This window comes from Marmota flaviventris, chromosome 5, assembly GCF_047511675.1.
Source record: "Marmota flaviventris isolate mMarFla1 chromosome 5, mMarFla1.hap1, whole genome shotgun sequence".
NCBI lineage: Eukaryota > Metazoa > Chordata > Mammalia > Rodentia > Sciuridae > Marmota > Marmota flaviventris.
The window spans coordinates 146006632-146030459 of NC_092502.1; the positions used below are offsets into that span (position 1 = coordinate 146006632).

Below are 23828 nucleotides of genomic sequence, written 5' to 3' on the forward strand. Positions count from 1 at the left end.
TTAGATTTGAAGCCAGTAGTGTTAGTCCTCTGATATAGTTGCTGTATTTTTAACAATGAGTTGACTCTTCTAGGTTTTTTGCTCTCCAAATAAATTTCAGAATCAATTTGCCAATATCCCCAAAATAAGATTTTAAATTGGATTGCATTGAATGTATAGATCAAGTTAGAAAGAACTCACATCTTGATAATATGTGTGACCCAATGCATGAATGTGGACTATTTCTCATTTAGTTCTTTGATTTCTTTTGTAGTTTTTCTCACAAAGATTTTGTACAGATTTTGTTAGATTTATTCCTGAGTACTGAATTGGGAGGGGGTACTAATTTAAATATTATTATTTTAAATTTCAATTTCCAATTATTTTAAATTTTGGTATTTACAAAGTAACCTGCTGTGTTTTCTTGATTAGGCTGGCTCACTTCTGTTTTAATTATAAACACATGATAAAGTAATGTGGAACCTAAATTATATGTTTTTTTTTTATCTTGAAATATTTCTAAAATTTGCTAATAAATTGTAAGGAACAAAAGATGCCTGAATCTACTTCAAAGAACTTAATCTCAAGTGAAGTAAAATCACAAATAATCAGCAAAATTCTTCATAACTTAGAGAAATGTTTATTTCATGCAAAGCTACATAATTTCCTATATTTTAACAACTAATCATATAAACATTTCAAAAATTCATTACATCACAATAAGTTACAATACTACAAAGGAGCTGCAAGTCAATAAATCTGTCAAATTCAAACTGAGAGAACATTATGCACAGATAAGGCCAATGATGCTAACTTACTTATAGATAGCACTTTGCAGTTTCCCCAAATACATGTTTGAAATTGTACTGAGAATCTACATCTAAAGAGAAAAATAGTTCAATCTACAACCCACTGATCAGATAGGAAAACATCCGTCATTACATATCAGGTAATAATGACTGATTAAAATGAAATTTGGCATCATGCACCAAAAATGAACACAGTGAATGAACATTTTGAAAAATCATAATCAAATGCACATTTGAGAAATTTATCTTTTATTTCATCTAATCAACTGAATTAGAAGAAGGCAAAATAACAAGCACTTTATTAATGCAACATGGAAATTAGCCTTTTGGTATACTTTGCTTGGATATTGGTATATACAAAAACATACTGAAGAGATTGTGGGAATATTTCAAATCCACATTAGACTACTGAAGCTTAGAATTTATTGTCCTAAGGAAAAGGGTCTGGTCAGAACTTATTTGAGAAATAGTTTTAGACATTTTAAAAGCAAAACTACAATTACTTACAAAAACATTTATAAAAATTAAATACCATGAAGTAATAACATCAATATTAGAGTTCTTTTGTATTTTTCAATGCTATAATATATAAATATATGTTAGGGTACAGTAATTTTAAAAGCAAGTCCACATATTCTCTACATTCTAAAATGAGAAAATCCTTCAAGTTGGTTTCAAAATATGGACAAAAACAAATCCATTGGATTGCTTTAAAAAATAAATACACAGTCTCTCCCCTACAACTTAATATGCTAAGTAGGGAAGATGCTAGTCACCATTCTTGTGATAAATACAGATGTAAGTATATAGGTTGATAAGATTTATGTCAATAATATCAACTCTAAATAGTGCTGTACAGTTTAATAAATTATGACTTTACATGTCTGCCACAGTAAGCCACTCTTTCTGTTCTTTTGCACCAAGTACAGTAAAATTTTCCTTTTACAAAATGATTTTAGATGAAGATAACCACAAAAGAAAAGGTTTTTTTCTGGGGGGGGGGGAGTGCTAATTTTTCCCAAAGAACGTATCACAAACAAATGTCTTTTAGAACACCTATGAAAAGAGAAAAATGTGAATAGTCTTTATTAAGAAATTTAAAATTATAGCAACACCTCAGTTTACCTCAATAGACAAATCTTTTGAAAATGGCGGGGGAAAATTTTTAGTTAAACCAGGCTAAGCACAGAAAGAATGTTCCCTTTGCAATAGAAAAAATAGGATCAGACTCATGTCTGTCCTGCTAAGAGAGATGACTCAAAAGGCCTGATTCTAGGAGCTGGAGAAGTGGGTTGCACCGCCTAGTTTCCCAATCTTCTTGAAAAAGCCTCTGAGTTGAAGTACCCTACACAAAGGGGAATTCATATGGAAGATGCCTCTTATATTGTTTCAATTATCCTAAGGAAAGTTTTAATAATTTATATTATTTATGAATCACTTTTCATGAAAAAGGTCACAAGGTTCTTAACGTTTTGGGGTTTTTAAATTTGGAAATCCATTTCCTATGCTAAAACTTACTGAAAACAATTCATTTTACTGAAGTACTCTCCTTGGTGACCTAACAGACAACACACTGAGCCAGCATACTTCACATTTACATCCAGATGTTGCTTAGCTATCTAGCAAAACCTGTTTCACTACTTTAAGTACAATACTGTTATTTCAAGTAGTGTGATTTGTAGTCAGAAGTAGTTCCTTTTGAGTGTACTGCTCATCAAAACAAATTTACACAAAAACAAATAGAAGAAAAATCTGTCAACACACTGAAGTCATACTAGAAAGAGGTCTCAGAAAGGAAGACATAAATAAAATGAGAAAAGGAGGCAGAAAAGAAAGACAAAACCCTAAATACATTTACTTCTTAACATTTAGGATTTAATATAATACGATCCATTATACTTTGGAGTTCAAGTATGCTAACATGTCTCAGGACAAATTTTGTCTCTTAGTGCAAAAATACACTTTCCCACTCAAATCACAAGTACAAAACTTAACCTTACTAAACAGTGTGAATCCTAATAGAGAGTTTATTTTTCTCTTTAATATAGTAATCAACATATCACAAGAACATTCTGTAAACTCATTAAAGGTATAAAAAATGAGATGTGTTATTAAAGAAAAATGCAATTTTTTCATTAACATGCTGAAACATAATTTTAAAGAAACATACACTGACTTTTCCTTTACATTGATTTGGGTATACATTCTGCGTAAATTTTCGAACTGATGATCTAAACAAAAAGTAGAGGCCAAAAACAAATAGCAGCATTTATTTCTGAATGTTTGGATTATTGAATTGTTTGATTTATTCTTTTATAAAGCGAAAACCTTTAATGTTTTGATTTAGCTATTACTACTTTTGTGAAGTGAGGGCCTTCTGTGTGATGCAATTATTGTAATGCCCTTATTTTCATTTGGTAAGAGAGCCAATTTTAATAATTAGACTATCTCTTAAGAATTCTTTTTTTACAAAATGCTCTATTGATAACATGTTATTTAAGTAGTAAAAAAAAGTTAATTAGTTAATTACAGGTGATTAAGTTAAAAGTTAATTATAGGTGATTCATGAAAATTACAGATTATAATTACTTTCTGCAATGGTTACTTTGAATTACTGGCTTGTAGAATAACCATACCTAATAACTATCTAAAAAAAATAATAATAATTTAGAAAATTCTAACCAGATATTTATTAACATGTAAGAAAGACATCAAAAAGTAATTGCCAGAGGGCTGGGGATGTGGCTCAGTGGTAAAGCACTTGACTGGTATGCATGAGGCACTGGGTTCGATCCCAGGATACTTAAAAAAAAAAAAAAAGTAATTGCCAGAAATACTTTTTTCAAGAAGTGCATTTTGTATGTAAAGTAGATGAATTTGGTTGCAGTATTTTGCAACAGATGTCATTATATGTTAATAAGCTTCTCAAAATAGAAAAATGTGCCAGGCATGGTGGTGCACACCTGTAAGAGGTGTGGGAGGGTTGGGAGGCTGAGACAGGAGAATCGCAAGTTCAAAGCCAGTCTCATCAATGGTGAGGCACTAAGCAACTCACTAAGACCCTGTCTCTAAATAAAATACAAAATAGGGCTGGGGATGTGACTCAGTGGTCAAGTACCCCTGAGTTCAAACCTTGGTACCAAAAACAAAAACAAAAAGGAAAAAATTTTTGCAAATACCATGGGTTTTCTACACAAAGTGGTTTAAAAAAATATTAACTTAGACCTCCAGAAATGAACTGAGTCTTTAGGGGTTAAATCATTGTCTTCTGAACTCAAATTTACCCAGCAAAAGTAACTTTTGTATATGATTGTATACAAAATCCTATAAGATAAATTCTGCTTTAAAATTTGAATACTCTGGATCACTGAAACAACCATGAATTATTTTGGAAATAATTCAAAAGTCATAATTGAATATATACTATCTGCAAAGTATATGTGTATACATATATGCTTCAATTATTATAATGATAAAAATTTAATAGTAAAGGAAAGAAGTAAGATTCCTTTATATATTCTTATCAATTTACCTTAGGGTGCTATAAAAGATAGTATAATAGTAAATGGAAATTTTCTTTTTTGTTTCTACTTGTACAACAGCATCAGAATATCATGAAAAAACTTGATGAGAAACAACATTCTGCTAAGGAAAAATATTACAAAGTGAACCAAACACTAAAGAATAAAACACAATTTTCATGGGACTTCTGATGAATTAGTCCAAAAAGAGTTTTTTTTTTTTTTTTTTTGCTCTGTGGACTTGTGGTCTTCTGTGTAATAATGAGAAATCAGACCTCTTTCTGGGAAGATCATTTCTACCATGCAACACCTTCAAGCACCACTAGGAAAAATAACATAGCTAACAATTTGTTTTTGTCTTTCTAAATTCCAGTGCATAATCATCAACTCAATTTCCTCACAATAGTTTTGTGAGGTAGATCTGTAGATAAACAGCAGTGTCATCTTCAATTGCAAATGAAGAAATTGAGGCACTGAAAGGTCACATGATCTGCCTAAGGAAAATTCTGAAATTACAAATGGTATTAAATTACTGCTTCTGGCCTACTGCTCTCAGACCACACAGCACAATTAAAAAAAGGTATAGGTGTCCTCCTCAGGCGTGATGGCATGTGCCTGTAATCCCAGAGGCTCAGAAGACTGAGGCAAGAGGATCACAAGTTCAAAGCCAGCCTCAGCAATGGCGAGGCACTAAACAACTCAGTGAGACCCTGTCTCTACATAAAATACAAAATAGGGCTGGGGATGTGGCTCAGTGGTTGAGTACCCCTGAGTTCAATTCCTGGTAACCCCTCCACCCAAAAAAAAGGTATAGGTATAGGTATCCTCAAATAAGCAGTCTCTATGACCTTCAATTAATAGTAAATATATCCACTGATAATTATTTTAAAGGGACCAAATATCAAAGATTATAAAAACACAAAGATTAAAAAAATCAGATAATTAGGATGACGCACTGTTTTTTTCAGTACCTGCATAGAACTGTCTTTAAAACATTACATGATAACACTCATTAAAGAGAGAAATGAAAATTTTAAATTTATGACTCAAGAAAAGATTAGCTTCAAGAAACATAGAGCACATTATTAGGATGACCATATAATTCATCTTCAAATGGACACAGCTGAGAGTGAAAGTAATAATTACAAGGATAATAGGTATTAAACTGAAACTTGATCTGGGCAAGCTCAAGTATGGTCATCAAATATAGCATGGGATTTGAAATATTGTACAAATATTTCAGTGCCACAAAAACTTCTCTGCCAAGCATGTTACATTTAATCATGTTCACTTTGCAATAAAGCTATGATGTTTTAAAATAAATATCTAACTTTGACTTAAACAAAAAGATTAAAACAAGCAATTGAAAATAATAAGCATGTTTAACCAACAAGTTATTATTTTACATTTTCATTCTAATTCAGTTTTCTGTTTTCTATAAACCACAATTTAAGTGCTAGCAATAAAAGTAAATGGATTCATTTCTTAACCTTTGAATAACCAGATTTTTCTTTTTAAAAAGTGTAAACAGGCACCTTTAAATATGAGAGAATTTTTGGAACTCTTTGGTTATTAAAACAAATAAAACTATTCACCATTAATGCTTAGAATTTCTCCTTCAATGGAAAAATCAACACTGAAATCAATATACTAAATGCTAAAAGTAAAAATTTCTCTCTTAAATGAAATTGTTTTACAGAGGAATACCAAAATCATAAAAAATTCCATTTACTACAAGGACTGAAAGAATACTGTATTACTTGATTAGAGTATACATCCTAAAGACACTAATGCTATCAGTTGAATTATAATTTTAGTAATACATGCAAAAATCTCCACTAATTTACACACAGCCTTGAAAAAGAGCTTTTTTACATTCAGTTATGTCTGATAAGCAAGTCTTATTTTAAGACATAGGTTTTGAGAATATGGTTATTATCTGAGGTCTCCACTCATTTATATTTCTTTGGGAAATATAGGTTGAACATACTTTTTAGAAACAGCAAAAATATAATCACAATAATAAAACTGTATAATATTATTTAGTATGACTTATGGCTTTCTTGGACCTTTAATATAACTCTCCTGAAAAAAAATAACTGAAACAAACTGGATTACATGTTCTCAACATATACTGATCTTTATCATGAATTAAATCCTTCTATTGTGACCGTATTCCTAAGGCAGACACTTAGGGAATGGTGCAATAAATCCTAATAGAAAAGATGATACTCTAACTCAGGGAACAATAAACTATTATTACTAAGATGTAATTAATTCTCAGTGCCTTTTTGTTGTTCTGATATTTCACTGAGAGTACAGAGGAAATTCTGTGGCACAGAGATGTTCATAAAGACTGAACTTATGTTTTGACCTTCATTAGTCATTGCATGAATTTTTCCAGACTTTAGACATCATCAAATATTATGCTGGAAGACATTGAGAGATATCGTCCACCAGGTTGATACCTAAAAGATGAACATAAAGAAATGATCTGAAGCATCAAAAATAATAAAGACAGAAAAATGAGAACACATTAAAAGGAACTGACTATATAATTGGTAAGTACCATAAAATCTATTCAGTAGCTGAAAGCAGGAACTTACCTTCCAAGTGTATTATCCAAAAGGACTTAATTATAAATCAACCAGCAACTGTCTTAGAGCTGTATAATACATACATGTAGATACATGTATGAAAGAGTGAAGGATATTAAAAAATGGGGAAGGGATGCAAGACACATCCAGGAAATTAATCAATTTCATAACCACTCTTAATTGTTGAATATAAATAGAATATTCTAGGTTTTTTGCTATTTATAGGCAATATGGTAAATATCTTTATGCATGTGGTATTTTGCTTTTATTATTTTCTCATAGAATACTTGCTAATGGAACAGCTTCCAAAGTAAAAGTAGAGTTTGCTCTATTAGAATGAATGCTTGACTTGACATTTAGGCAAATTACTACAATGCCTCTCTGGATTTAAATATAATTGGATTTTAAACTAAATATAAAATGTTAAAGTTCTTAGAATCATGTCTGACATCAACACATAATCTTGCAGTTGTGGCTAAATATAATACGCTTAATACATAGAAATGTCAGGAACAGACATAATATTGCTATGATTATTTATATATTTCAATTTTTCTTTCTTGTTTATAATACCACTTGTATACTTGTATTATATGAAAACACCAATTTACATTATCATTAATGAATACCTTAATGTTGTTTAATACATAACAGCATCAGAGGGTATAAAAAGGTTTCAAAGGTTACCAATATGCTTTTTATTAGTAGTAAAGATGTACTATGTGTGTGTGTGTGTGTGTGTGTGTGTGTGTGTGTGTGTGTGTGTTGCTTGGTGTTAAAAAACAGGACCTCATACATATTAGGCAAGTGCCCTACCCAATGAGCTATGTCCCCAGCCCAATTTATATATCTTTTATGTTTATTTATTACTTGTTTTCAACTTTCTCAATCAGTATGTTCCTAAAATTTCAGAGGAATGCTAGAGCCAAAAGGACTCAGCCAAAACTTACCTTCCTGATTCAGATTCAAGAGGATCATCAGTGAATGTTTCTGCATTAAAATCCAAAGGTTCTGCATCTTGGAGAAGTTCTATTCGGTCCCTTTCAGTTTTATTATTAGCTCTGGTATATTTGGATGCTGTTCAAAAGAAGAAAAAAATGTCTACTTCCCTATCACCTTTTAATTTGTGGGTCACAGTCTATAGATTCACAGAAAAAAAAAAATCAAGATTATAAAGGAGCCAGATCTTGATTGTGAAAACAAATAACATAAGAAAAGATAACTAATGGTTCTTTAAAAATCAGATTAAAATTGCAAACAGTATAATAGAATGTAATAACAAAAATTTCTCCAGTCTTGTAGTTAGATCTAGCTGAGAGGCAGATCTGGTACAAAGACTTAAATAGTATGAATCAGAGTTACTATTTAACTATGATATTGTAATAGGGAATTGTTCATTATCAAATCAAGTTCCAGTTGCTTTCATAGTGAATCTCATTTTTTTGGCTAGACTTTACAAGATAATAAACTCATCCTTTTAAAGAAAGGCCTTAGTTTTCTTCCCATGAGGTAAGAGTATGGGTGATACTGGCCAGCAAAAATAAAATTTGAGTTCCATATTTAATTCGAAATTTTCTAGTAACTGCATTAAAAAGTAAAAATACAAAGATAAAATGAACTTTAATATGTTTAATTTAATCCAATATATTCAAAATGTTATCAACATGGGGCGCCAGCCACATTGCAAGTATTCAATGGTTACATGTGGCTAATAGTTATCATACTAATCAGTACAAATCTAGAGAACTAATTCTTCCTTTTCTACATAAACGGAAATTTCTTTCTTTCTTTTTTTTTTTTAAAGCAGGAAGCATTGTAGTATATCTTTATGTATTTATTTGAGGTGCTCAGAATGGAACCCAGGACTTCTTGCATGCCAGGCAGACACTCTTACCATTGAGCCTCACTCCTACCCCATAGATGTGGATTTCTACATAACAACTTAAATTCTCACAATGTTGTTGTAAATCTAATCTAATCCAAATAGATTCAAAACAACTTCTAATATAGTTTATTTAAAAAACTTAAAGCACACTATCCATATTTTACATTTTTGTCATCTCAGACTCAGCTTTAAAGGAAGTCTTTGTCATGTTTCTCACTCATTCATTCAGCAAATTATGGTTAAATACCACATTCCAGGTTTTTCTCTAGTTCATCTAAGGCTTTATGCCTCTCTCCTCTTAACCATTCCCCTGTACTCCCAGATCTTTCCATTCTATAAACTTCTACTCAGTGGTAAGAGTTCAAAATTTCTTTACAGATTCCTCTATTTCCTAGCTTTAACTAAAACTCTAGCCCTCTCCTTCTTAATTCTACCCTATATATCATTTAAATAAACCCTTTTCTTTTTATCTTCAGGATCACTGCCTTATTTTAGGCCCTCCTTGTTTCTTAACTGCATTACTGTAACAGACTCTAAAAAGTTTTTTATGGTTTTTCTTTTCTGAAAATTATGGCATCAAATGATTGATCTTTATCATGATTCATCTTTATCATGCTTCTTCCCAGATTAAAATCTTACCTTTAGGATAAAATCTAAACTTTTGAGCATGACAGTATCTGTTCCTCCAACTATCTCTGTGGCTTTCTTTCGTATCAGCCAGCTTATGCTCAGGCTGCCATCACAGAGAAAGACATGCATACTTCTAAAGTCTCTTTCATGTCCCTATGTCTTGCACTCATTCTGATTAGAACACCCTTTACCTAGCTAAATACCATTCATTCCTCAATGTTCAGACAAATGTTTACAGAAATATTTTTGTATTACACAACTCCTTTCCCAAGACAGAACTCTTTTTCCATTTCCCTAGGTGGGTTCCTTCAGCACCATGTGTACACCCTTCAGTAATAACTCTCCTGACAAATCTAAATATTACAAATAATCTATAATTAAAATGTTGCTGACATTCCCATTTGCCTCTTATGTATAGTTTCCATCTGGAGAAATTCCCACCCCCCCCCCCTCTGTTCATGCACATTATCCAATCTTTCTATTAGATATTTTAATGTACTAATTCATTCTACAGTCTAATAATTCCAACACTTGAGCTGCTTCTATGTCTAATTTGTTGAATATTTTATATTTTAAAGATGGCTAATATTTTCTTAGTTCCTTGTGTATTTCATAATTTTGGTTAAATGCCAGACATTTTGTATAAAAGAAGAAATTAAGATAAATAACTGTTATGTGCTCAGAATGGGTCATCTTAGTATTGTAGGATTGAATCAATTTAATCTGTATTTAATCTGGATTTGGACTTTGTTGTTGCTTTAGTTCCCTTAAATCTCCACAGATTTCACATTTCTCCTGCAATGAACTATCATTGCCTCATACCTGGGAGGGCCCCAAGTTGTTAGATGGTTTCTCTCAGTATTCTTTTCCACCTTCATATTTCAGCCACAGAGGGGGTTCTCCATTTTCTACTTCTCCAATAGTAGCCTAACGTTGTGTAAAACTTCTTGTTGGGCTCAGCTTTCCTGCCCAATCCTCAGTCTTAGGCAGATTTCTGTGCACTGAGGCCTCAGTGGTGGGGCTCCTTCAGCAACATCATATCTCTCCCAGTGACAGACTTTGCCTTCTACACAGTACAAAGTCCTAGACGGAAATAGGTTTCTTGGCACCTTCCCAGGGGCAAATGGTTTCTGCCTTATGTCAGTACAGAGTCAGCACTATGGGAAAGTTTCTTAACACATACCAGTGACTGATGGCTTCTGCCTGGTATCAGTTCTTTGCTAAATTATAAGCATCATGAGGACAAGAAATGTACCTTCTCTTTATCAGTGTATATATGGAAAGTACCTGAATACAAGAGTCAGCCAATAAACAATTGTAAAACCAGCTGAATACCCACATCTACAAAAAAAAAAATCAAGGTAAATAATAGAAACAAGTACCTGCCTAACACATTGAACAAGTGCTTTTATATTTAGGTTAGTATACTTATAGTATTCATTTGATGTCTTAATTTCTCCTTTTCCTACCAAAATGCACATTTGAGTTTACCCTTCCTTGTATATACTAAAGAATGTGAAAAAGGAAAGTCACTGCAGATGCACGTTTACAATTCTACAGAGACATTTCTGGAGGGGAATCCTAACTATCAGTCTCTATGCAAGTAAGCACAAGAAAAATATTTTAAAGCAAACTAGAAAATAAACTACTTACACCAATTGGTATTGATATCTGAGAAATTTGACTCTTTTGGGTCAGGATGAACATTTCTGTTTCTAGTGGAATCTTCTCTATTATGTCCATAACGTTCTTTCCATTCCTAGAAAAGAAACATAAATTAATATATAACAAAAGAACAGAGAATATTTCATCAGTGTCAAAAGTCTATATGCAGGGTAATATAACAATCATTTTCTCTCAGAAATTTATTAGTAATAGTATAATTGCCATAGTGCCTTTAAAAATCAGATACTAAGCACTAGTGTTTGCCTAGCATGCACAGTGCCCTGAGTTCAATCCTCAGTACCTTAAAAAAAAAAGCCAATGTTTTTATCTTCACATGATTTATTAAAACTAGCCTCTATAAACTTTAATCTTTTATTTTCAGAGACACAGACAAAGGTTTATTTAGGAAAACAGAGACACATTAAAGGGAGAATGTAGGCCATCTCCAGAGGGAGATACAGCCTATAAACTTTAATTCTTAACGAAAACATTTAAAGACACTTGCCAGCTATGATTATGTTAAACTTTTATTCTAACTAAAATTTGAAACAGTGTTCCAATAAACTTGTGGACTATGGAAAAACTATGAAATTATGTGATTAAGATTCTAATAAAAATTTCTTTCAAATTCACTACAAATGCTAGAGACCTGAAGTAATTTTTGATAGTATAATTAAAGTTGATTCACATAGAATTGTGAGTTATATGTAGTAAAGTCACATTAACTGAGATTCCATTAATTAAATTCTTAGAATTGAAATGGCTATTCAAGATCACCTGATTCAACCTTCCATGTAATACAGGGACTCATTGTAAAATATCCATGCCAGATGCTTTTTAGCTCTTCAACTAGATAATATCATTTTCTATGTTTGGGCAGCCTATTACAATTTTGGTAAATTGTAGAAGTCAGAAATTCTCATAGAGAAGTGAAATCTACCTCCTGTACCTTCTACTCTTTGATTCTAGTATTCTTCTACTTTTCTGAAATAAAGAACAAGTCTCCCCTTCACATGACATACACTAAAATATATCAGCATAAACACAATCAATTATTAAAAATTTGTGGAAACCATGAATAGATTTTCTCAGTTTTTGTGTTTTCATTCTAGGAGGAGGTCTGTTTCCTCAGCAAATACTAAAGAAAAAATTAAGGAGGAAAAGAATTAATGCATTATTACAAAAATGTAACAATTTTAAAGTAATCCAAACCACTTTATTAGGAAGACTACATGAATTCACTCATTCACTCAACAAATATTTACTGACTACATGCCTTAGATGAGAAACTGCTTGATGTTGAATAAGAAATAATTTATTACTAATGATATTTTAGAACAAGTCTGACAGGAAACCTAGCATGTGTATGTAAAAGTAATAAAATTCTCCTCCTTTAACAATACATCCTATGCCATATTCCCACTGCTCTTCTGTCTTCAGCTAATTATTACAATTCTTACAATATTTCACATTAATCAATAGGTTATAACAATGTAATAAATATTGTACTTACTCTTCTTCGATTTTCACCTTCTTCTTGCCTTTGCCTTTTTCTCTTTTCTGGAGATAGAAAAAGAGCCTCAAATTTGGTATAATATGGTTTAATCAGACATAGAGTAAAATGAAATAAAGATATCAGTCTATGACCAATATTTCTTTTAAATAACTACAAAATCAAACGTAATAAGTCATTTTTAGAAAGGACTTGAGAAGTAACCTAACCACACAGGGCTCATTTTCTTTATATTTGGTGAAGATGGCCATGTAGTCTCTGTCAAATAGCTTTAGTGAAGGAAAACACTTTTTCCTCATGATGACCTGAAATTTGTTTCTCTGTAACTTTTTTTCTTTTTTAGTCCTATCTTCTAAACTAAGTTCATATTTCTGTTCTTTCTGTATAAGTGTTTTTCTCTTGTTACTCTTTTCAGGTTATACACTCACCCTTTTGGGTCCCAATCTCCCCTAGAATATGCTCTAAAAGTGTAAAATTCTGGCTATCCTCTTAACATTTTCCAATTCATCAATCTTATTTGTAAAAATCTTACTCAGGACTGGACATGATATGCCAGATGAGTTCTAATTAATGCAGAAAGCATTATATCAACTAGACATTCCCTTCTTTTAAAGCATGTGAAGGCTATGCAAGATAATTTTGGAGTATATCTAAGAACCAACGTTCTAAAGTCTATGCTTTTCCCACTTTCCCATCATCATCTGAACATCAGTAAATTTAATACTTTCAATTTTGAGAATAGGTTCTAATAGACTGCTATATATATTCTAACAGTACTAACATTCTCACATTAATAATCATTATATTCTTTAAAAAAATACTCTTGGTTGAATGATTTCCCAAGTAGTTATCAAACTGATAGTTTTTTAAATAAATGAATTTTATACTTGCATAGACCTTGGCAAATATGTTTCAAGGCAAACGTGAAAACAACTAAAAGATAATACAAATGTGTTATGTAATTGTAGACATACTTTAGAATGCAGAACTTATTAAACAATTATATTTCCTAAGAAAGCTGTGTGTGTAGATTTTTAGCTAAAAATTTGTAAACTTCTAATTGCTGAAAAGAGATTTAAAATTATTTACAAATTATACAAACATTAATTTTGTACTTTGAATCTTAGTACTTAGCATTTTCCCTTCATTTACTTTATTTATTTTCACATTTGAATCAAATGGGGTGTAATTTCTCATTTTTCCAAGTGTGCAGAATCACATTGGTTATACAGACACGTATATACATACAGCAATACTAGTGTCTATTTTATTCTGCTGCCCTTCCTGTCCCCCCTTCCCCATCCCTCCCCTCCCATCACTTCTCTCTACCCAATCTAATGTGACACATTTCTTTTTTTTAAATCTTACCTCGTCTGATTAATTCTTTTCCTTCATCAACTAAATCTGATGTCATATCATTATCACCCATGAACTGCTGGAAACCAAGCAGATTCAAACAACGGGTTCCCAAACTAATAAAAGTAGATTTTCAAAAAGACAAGCATTATTTTACATTGTAAATATTTAGGTAAACTTTTCATTAGCACTGTCACCCCCAAAGAAGCTTATGCTTCATTTTTAGTTATCATGGCAAGTATGTAGTATTACATCCGTCATTCATCAAGAAGCACTTGTTTCACTTTCTGAAACTTAAGTCCAGTACTTCACTCACTAGGGGTTATTATACCCAGATTTCTTATGGAAGCAAACTAGGTTAGGCCCTCAGCATATCTTCAGAAAACAATTATACCAGGATGCTAAATAATGACTATCATACAAGAACAACTTATTACTTTCAAATAACAGTTTTACAACTGAAATGCACACATAAAACCTGCATTTTCAAATGCAGAATATTCTGGTTTAGAAAGTCTTAAATATGCAAATTGATTTTAATGTTCTATTTTTCTTCCTGAGAACGAGTCAGTTATATTTAAATTTTTAAAGTTATATATTGTAAAGTAATCTACGCCTTATCTGTGGGCTTTTACCTCAGATTTTATTTGCTATTTACTTTAAATCTGATTGTGGTGCAGCACAGAAGTACTAGTACTCTGAAAGCATGGTACACAAGGAAGGCAGGAATAGATGGAAAGGCAGAATTAATATTGTTAGTATTATGCATGAGACAATTTACAGATGTTTTTATTTAATTCTTACTATAACCCTAATGTAAGACTGGAAGACACCGCACCACAGGACACAGATTACCAAAGAGGTTTCCGCTTTATTACAAAAGGCTGTGTGTTTATATAGGTCTAAGGAGAGGTAGCAGGGGCTGAGGTAGATAACAGGTCGCCCGTTTATTGGCAAGCTCTTCCATATGTCAGTTCCGGAGCCCAAGAAGTTAATTCTAATTGGGGCTAAGGCTTCCCACCAGCAGGGTTTGAACATTGGTGCCGGCGGGAACGTTTCGCGCCAGTGAAAGAGACAAAGAGGGGAAAGAGGGTCGTTAGACACCATGTTGGGGTTTTTTTCTGGGGTGATGCCGCCATTATATGTTTTCCCAACACCTAAGAAATAAATATCACTTTTCTGATAAGGAAACAGGCCCATGGAGTTAAATTGTTTGCTAAAAATCTCTTAATAAATGCAGAGCTGGGACTTCAATCCAAGACAAAAATTTTAAAAGTGCTTGTTTTATTACATTTAGTTCTCCGACTTGTTTACTGATGTGCTTTAAAAAAAAAAAAAAAAAAAAAAATATATATATATATATATATATATATATATATATAGACACACAGTATCTTTATTTATTTTTGAGGATCAAACCCAGTGCCTCATACATGTGAGGCAAGCACGTTATCACTGAGCTACAGCCCCAGTCCCTGATGTGCTTTTAATTGCAGAAACCTGAATTCCAGAGGCAAAAGGGGAAGAAAGAGGCAAGGATGAAAATTAAGTGTATTAAGAAGGAAAAACAGGTAGTTGAAGTGAAGATCTACCATTTACATTAAATGTGTAAATATCTGGCTAATTCAGAATACATATGCATGTTTCAATATAAAGAATATTTTATACAGATTACCATTGAGTGAAATTAGGCTTTCAGGTAGATAATTATGTTAATTCTGTGACTTTAAATACTTCCTTAACCTCTTCATATCTTTGGAGGGAATGAGAAGCATGAAACTAGTTTCTGGAAAGGTCTTTGTCTAAAGTGCCAGGAAACAACCTAACTCTGTCTGGGCAAATAAATCTGAACATTATCTGTGGGTCTGGCTTTTCTGCTCCTAGTATAAGAATTAAACTGTGACAGCACTACAAATGAAAATGGACCTATAAAGTCAAGTTACATATAAGTGTCAGTAAGATATCACTTCATACATTTCTATAACACAATATTTATTTTATGAGATAATTTAAAAATTGAGGAATATGACTTTTTTTTTTTTAGTTCTAAATGGGTACAATACCTTTATTTTATTTATTTATTTTTACGTGGTGCTGGGATCAAACCCAATGCTGCACATGGTAGGCAAGAGCTCTCTAGCACTGATCTACAACTCCAGCTCCTGATCTCTTACTTAAATATAAAAAGACATTCAATGTTCATCCCAACTCCAGAAAAACACTTTTAATAATTCTTTTTAATTTTTAGACATAATGATTCCTTTTAAGATTTTATAGTAGACAGAGTACTATTCTACTCCTTATCCCTTGATCCATATAATCATCTCATCTCAAAATACTAATACTTCTAACATAACTACTGACATGAAAATACATCATTTATGTATCACAAGTACTTAATGTTCCACTGATAGTTTTATAAGTTTTTAAAATGAATAAGCATATCATCAAAACTTAGTTTTAGACATACAAAGTATGATTAGTCTCTTCTTTTAATAATTCATTTTTGAATTATAAATTTGTTTTTGTCCTTTCTACCTTAAAGGAAAAACTCAAAATATCAGATTTGCTATCAGTTGTTATTAACAACATAATTTAAACTATAGTCTTTGTGGGGCATGGTGGCACACGCCTGTAATCTTGGCAACTCGAGAGGCTAAAGCAGAAGGATTCCAAGTCCGAGGCAAATCTCAACAACATAGTGAAGCCCTAAGCAACTTAGTGAGACCATGCCTCATAAAAAATAAAAAAATACAAAAAAAATGGATGTGGCTTAGTGATAAAGAGCTCCTGGGTTCAATCTTATGAGAAGATAAAATATAAATACCTTTTAAAATTCAACAAAGAATTTATTTTAAAAAATATCCATTTATTCTTTACCTATTAGTAAATATTATTTACAATAACTATGTAGTGATATTGGAAAATTTAAATGAAAAACAGGTAGACAAATGTTGTTTTCATTAGAGAATCGAACTGATTAACATTAATAAGACATTTTTGCTAAAGTGATATTTTGGGTGTGTTGTGGAACACTTACACAGAGAGGGCAGACAGAATACATACAATATAGGGTGCAGATACCTGACATATGAAAGCAGATAAGATAGGGTATGAGAAGTCACACACAACTGTCTATTAACTCCTTTTGAATTCCAGCCAAGATTCCACCTTTCTCTCTAATCTCACAAAAGAAAACTAAGGGAGAATTTCTTCCATAACCCTATGTTTTTTTCCTGACTATAATTGTTCCTCACCCGACCTTTTGCACTGACCATGACCTGAGGAATCTAGAAATCCAGCAATAATTATCTGGAAAGCCCTAAATTATGTTATTGGAAAGAAGCTGGACAAGCTGAAGGGTTTTGTAAGCTATACTGGCTGTCGGTGTCAAAGATCAGGATTTAGAAGTTAATATTCTGTAATTAACCCTACCATTGTGTAGCCTGAATAACTAGTAAAATAACTCTACCTCCTTTTTCTTTAAAATGTCCTCATAGGAAGAACCAGACCTGATCACTCAAGCAGTCCCTTCAAACTATCCCAGCTCCCCCAAAACCAAAATAAAGCAAACAACTAAAACCCAACCAATAAATGTTTTTTAAAGTTTTAAAAAGAAAAGATACCCAATACAACTATGAATATGAGAAAAGTAATGTTAAGCTTCTTACCTAAAATAAGTAGCAATGCAGAGAATTACCACTAACATAGGATAATATATATAGAATCCATCTGCAATAAAGGATAAAACTTTCATGGAACCCATAATCTGAAGAGCAAGAAAAAAGTAAGTTAAATCAGCATAGTTCTATATTTTTCATTCCTTCTTGTCATTAGAAAATTTACCTACAACCATAGTCAGATTAATAAACTGAATTTATCAAAAAATAGAAGCAATACACTAAGCGGTCAAATTTTTAAAAATTTTGTTTTTTTAATCCAAATTTTCTCTTAAGTTTTTAATAGTCTTATTAAGGTTAATATTCTATAGGTCAGGTCTTTGGATACCCTTCTGATAGACAACTTATGTACAAAAAACCATTTTTTTATGATGAAAAGCAAAATCACTTTTATCCAGTCAGCATTAGTAATCACATATACATTGTTAAGAAAAAGTTCAATTTTTTTTTTCCAATGGTACTAGGGATTAAATCCAGGAGTGGGGAGTATACTACTGGGCTCTATTCCCTGCCCTTTTTTATTTTGAGACAGGGTCTCACTAAGTTGCCCAGGCTAGCCTTGAACTTGAGATCCTCCTGCCTCTTCTCCCAAGTAATTGGGATTACAAATGTCTATTACCACACTCAGCAGGAGAAATTTTCAGTCACAAAAATGAGTTTAAAAGTGCTATAGTACATTTTTGCCAGCATTAAAAGAAAGTTTACAATAATGATCTCTCATAGAGATAATGAATTCTGTTTTCTGGCCATACTTACAGATGTATAAGCAGTTGGTTGAGTATTCTTGTGAGAGATGGATGAATCCATATGGGTCAGACCCAAGAAATTAAGACATAAAGGAGGAGTCAAGCGGCAAAATAACCTGCAGTAAATATTTTTTAAAACCAGAAAATATAAAAAACAGTGCAGCAAAAGATATTTTATATTACATTGAATGTACTAAAAACATTTCAAATCATTATAGCTATAGTATTCATTTATTTGCACCATATACATTTTGAATTTTTAACATGAATATCCCTTAGTCACTTGGGAGACATTCTGAAAATCCTATTAATCATATCCCCCTTAAAACCATCAAAATCTACATGTCAAAACTACAGCCTGAGGCTCCTTGTCACAGTGGTATCCCATAATTTGTGAAGTTCCTTTGTATGCACCTCTTTTAACTCTACTATCTGTGCAATGTATCTCACAGCATGGCAATGACAGTAACATTCTCAAGGGGTATGGTACTCTGTACATAAAAGATCTAAAGTTGCATCAAAATGTTCATTCTCACAGGTATAGTGAGTATAAAGGGTTGTTCAGTTTTAAAAAGTACCCTACAAAACTTCATATGTAGAGAATTGAGTGTGGGAAGAAAGAAGAAACGAGAATATAGAGAGGTATTATGAGGAAGCTCTTTTGTGGTGAGTGAACATCTTTGAGCCCCACCCTTAGAAATGCCTCAAATGACTGATTTGAAAATACATAATAGATTGTGCAACCCAGCCCAACCTAGAGCCATTTCTCTAAACTCTGAATTCCTCAGGAAAAATTATTCCTGTTGGTTTTCTTTATATTCTTCAATTCAGTTTAGGCCACTGATTCTGTGAATATTCTCTAAGTATGAATTAATATTTATAAACTTTCAATTGTTTCTATCACTTATTTATCTACATACTGAATCTCTAATTGGTAAATTCAAGCTCACTATGTCTTACTTCTCCTTTGTAATCTAGGATATGTAACATTGTGGTTTAAATATGAGATGCTCCTTGAAAAGCTCATGTTGCAAAGCTCTAGAAATGAAATGATTAGATGATGAGAGCTGAAACCTAATAAATGGATTAATCCATTTGATGGATTAATAATATAAATGAATTACTGGTGGTAACTGTGAACAGTGGGGTGTATCTGGAGGAAGAAAGTCACTGGGGACTTGCCCTTGAGGATTATACTTTGTCCTTGGCTTTCTCTCTCTCTCTCTCTCTCTCTCTCTCTCTCTCTCTCTCTCTCTCTGTTTCCCAGCTTCCATGAACAGAATAGTTTTCCTCCTCCATGACCTCACAGCATGATGTTCTGCCTCACTTCAGGCCCACAGAATTGGAGTCTGCTGACCATGAACAGAGATGACTGAGACTTCTGAAACTATGAGCCCAAAATAAACTTTTCCTTCTCTAAGTTGTTCTTGTCACAAATCTTGATCACAGCAATGACAAGCTGACTAACACACCTAGTTTAACCTTAAACCTCAAGGAGGATTTATCTGTGAATCAACAAACATTATTCAATACTTAAAGCCTTATCAATCATATCATAGAAATACATGCAACATTCATAAAAAAACAATAAAAGAGAGGTCCATTATAATGCATGCAATGGATATATTTCTCTTATTTCTAAACTCAATCCAACTTACATGCCACTGAAAAGAAGACTGTAAGCATCAGTCTGGTGATGTGAAGCCAAGTAATAATAGTTAAATACACGAATCCTAAATACAGTAGAATAAACACAGATACTTAGGAAGAAGATAGACAGAAAGCAAGCAATCTGAAAAAAACAAAAACAGAACAGTTTAAGACTAACGGACTTTATTATTTTATATACTATAATAAGCATTACCGTTCATTTCCTAATACTTATTGATGTCCTAAAATTAAAATACAATAAAGTAGTTTTTAAAAATCACCTAAGAAAATGAAATTATTTAAAAATAATCTACATTTCAACCAGTTCAACATCCTAGACCCATAAATTTCAAATCTACCTCCTGAAGTGAGCCTGTTTTCCCATTCCCTTGGCAACTCTTCACATGAAGATTATAAGTTATGTAGCTTCATTGGCATAAAGTGGATCAAAGTATTCTCATAAAACAATTTTTCACTAGCTCTCCTCAAATACAGCTCTTAGTGTCTTATACTCTGGGTAAATTGAAGAAGTTCATTTTTGGAAGTATGACTAATAACATTGTGGGAAACTTCACTGGTTTTATTATTACTGGAAGAAACGTATGAGAAAAGATACAACAGTTAAGGATTATGCTAAGAACAGACATGTATTTTATGACAGATATTAAATAAACTGACCTCAATATAAATATAATTGTAAGTTCTTTCTGCCAGCTGTATGAAGACTGCAAAGAGGGATAAGACAGGAGTTGTGCTAAAGAATGTGCACTCTGACCACACAACAATCACAGAAAAGATAGACAAAACCACAGCAAGTATCCTGTAAAACCATGGTCGCAAAAGACATTCCCAGTACCATTCTGGAAAATTAAAGAAAAAATACAATTAGGAAAACTAGAGGAGTAAAAGGGTATTGACAATATTTCACAATCTCTCCCAACAAGATAATTATAAAAAGAAAAATAGCAATTTTACAGTGGATGGATCTTGCAGACATACCCTGACCAAATGATCACCAGTAAGGGGACAAAGTGACATGGTGCTTCTTGCTATGATGCACTAAGAAGAGCATGTTATCTTTGCTATGGTATTTCTGCTCAAAATGCATAACCTACATCTAATCATGAGACATATCAAACTCAAATTCAGGGACATTGAATAAACAGCTGGCCTGTACTTTCCACAAACACCTCAGTTATAAAACACAAAGACTAAAAACATTAAAGATTAAAGGAGACTTTATGGTAGGATAAATGCTCCTACTAATTTTTTCCCAATACTCTGGAGGGCACTGAAAAAAAAACAGGGGCTAGAGTTGTGGCTCAGTGGTAGAGCACTTGCCTGACATATGTGAGGCACTGGGTTCGATTCTCAGCACCACATATAAATAAATGAATAAAATAAAGGCCTAAACTAAAAAAAAAAATATTTAAAAAAGAAAACAGATTTTGAAAACTTTAATTATAAAAGTTATTTTTATTAAAAAATCTTTCATTCTTGGGCATTTCTAATTTTTCTCTAGTCTTCATAAATAAGACTAGAATGTAGGGGGCTGGGGATGTGGCTCAAGCGGTAGCATGCTCGCCTGGCATGTGTGCGGCCCGCGTTCGATCCTCAGTACCACATACAAACAAAGATGTTGTGCCCGCCGAAAATTAAAAAATAAATATTAAAAAATTCTCTCTCACTCTCTCTCTCTCTCTCTTTAAAAAAAAATACTAGAATGTAAATAAGCAAAGAGGATTTCTTAGGGGATATTTTAGTAGTATGTCAATATGACTCAAGCTGGTGATTTATAGTTGCTTAAAATTATAATTAGTTTAAATATATATTATATATAATATGCTTGAGATATTACATATATTTTTGTAATACATTTTAGAATTTAATCATTTTTGAAGTAACACTGGAAACTAATGGATATGATAAATTTTTTTTTTAGTATTTTTTTAGTTGTCAATGGACTTTATTTATTATATTCAGTGCTGAGAATCAAACCCAGTGCCTCACACATGCTAGGCAAGTGCTCTATCACTGAGCTACAACCCCAGCTCAGATAATATATTTTTACAAGTAAAATAGTTACCCCATATTACCACATGGTATAAACTAAATAATACAAGTAAAATTCAGCTTTGCACTGAGAAAATATGCACTTTTTCCTGTAGAAAAAATACTACTAAACTTTGAAATTTATATGAAATTCCATACCAACTGTAGGATTATAAAAATACTGGATAAATCGATTTTCAGGCTCTGGTGATTGAAAGGTGTGAACAAACTGATGAGTTGCACTAGTTTCATTTTTTGCTACATCTTCTAGATAAAATGCCTGTTCCAAGAGAATCTGCCATTGTACTTGAGTTCGACGGTGCCTCTGAACTGAATAAATCACCTAAAAAAGATAAGGGGGTGAATGTGTCTGAGAGAACAGTGTGTCAACCTAATGATCACCAATAAGAGGACAAAGTGACATGGTACTTCTTGCTATGATGCTAAAAATGCTAGTGAGCATTTTTAATTTTTATTTATTTTATTTTATTTTGGTCACAACATGAACATACTAGTGGTATTTACTATGTAGGGTCAAGAATTTTTTTTTTTTTAATGATATGATAGTTCCATAGACTGTAACAGTTCTAATCCTTATTCCTCAATTGCCCAGGGTACCACTGTCTGGAAGCACAAAGTTAACACATTTCAAAGAACAATGATATGTATAGTATGGAAAGAAATTTTAGATATGAATTCAATCAAAATTTATTTTTTGTGTGCAATAATTATAAATCTAGTTGATTTATAATTGCAAATCTAACTGAAAGAGAATTAATTATTTAAGTTACCTGTTTATGTAATTTTACCAGACTCTTTTCACTTGGATAGGTATTACGCTTTTCATCAAAATCTTCATAATCATCCATGTTCCTACCCATTTTTTCCTGATACTCTGTAGGACACTAAAAAGAAAACAGATTTTTAAAATATTAATTATAAAAGATGAAAATTTATTTTTATTAAAAAATCTTTCATTCTTGGGCATCTTTAATTTTCTTGAAAACATTTTCTTCCTTTATTGGAATCTCTGAATAGATTTTCACTTGCTCACCTTTTTTAAAAAATGTTTTAAAAAATGTGTTCAGCTTCTTCTCACCTCTATTAACATTAATCTTTATCTCAGATATACTAGCTGGGGAATGGTCGAGACAATGGTAGAGGCAAACTTACCTTAATTGTAGGTAAGTTTACCTACATGAAGCAAATAGTATTTGAAAGGTGTATGCTAAATAAGCATCTGAAAAAAATGTCAATTATTTTTCTAGCTAAATCATGAAAAACATTACAAGAAATCCAAGGTGCTGAAGTTTTGAAAGGCACAATATAGAGAAACACATGTAGGATCTGGGGTATCTGCCATACTACTGGTCACTTATTACCTATATGAATTTGGGCAAGTTAGTTAACCTCTCTAAATAGGTCTCAAAAACTTACAATTACAAGAAAAATGGTCAGAAAATTTATCCCTATGACTAAAATAGCCAAAGTAACACTAGCTAACAATCAGTACAATAGGAAAAGACATATTTCAGTGGTTCTCAGGCTGCATAAAAGACAACTGGGGAACCACAAAGAACTGTGTTTGGAAGTATATGAATACCTGTAACTCAATACCACCGCATCAAAACCTTAATTATATGGTTTCTTATTAAATACATACTATATACTTCATAATGTCAGTTATTTCGTGATTGATTATATTGTAAAATGACATTTAGAAAGCTAGTTGCAAGAAATTATAG

At 32.1% G+C, this 23828-nt stretch overlaps 1 protein-coding gene across 2 annotated transcripts in view; it reads right to left on the bottom strand.

The window, feature by feature from the left end:
• Positions 1–596: 596 nt before the first annotated feature.
• The window catches only part of Lmbrd2 (LMBR1 domain containing 2), a 51016-nt gene continuing 27784 nt past the window's right edge, over positions 597–23828 (bottom strand). For both annotated transcript variants that reach the window (XM_071612663.1, XM_071612662.1), the window contains 11 exons: positions 22875–22988; positions 22243–22426; positions 20710–20891; positions 20040–20173; positions 18392–18497; positions 17627–17724; positions 13968–14071; positions 12600–12646; positions 11075–11180; positions 7857–7983; positions 597–6777 (listed from right to left, as the gene is read on the bottom strand). In XM_071612663.1, coding sequence (XP_071468764.1) covers positions 6717–6777; positions 7857–7983; positions 11075–11180; positions 12600–12646; positions 13968–14071; positions 17627–17724; positions 18392–18497; positions 20040–20173; positions 20710–20891; positions 22243–22426; positions 22875–22988 — 1263 coding nt within the window. In that variant the 3' untranslated portion in view covers positions 597–6716. The remainder of the gene's footprint in view (positions 6778–7856; positions 7984–11074; positions 11181–12599; positions 12647–13967; positions 14072–17626; positions 17725–18391; positions 18498–20039; positions 20174–20709; positions 20892–22242; positions 22427–22874; positions 22989–23828) is intronic.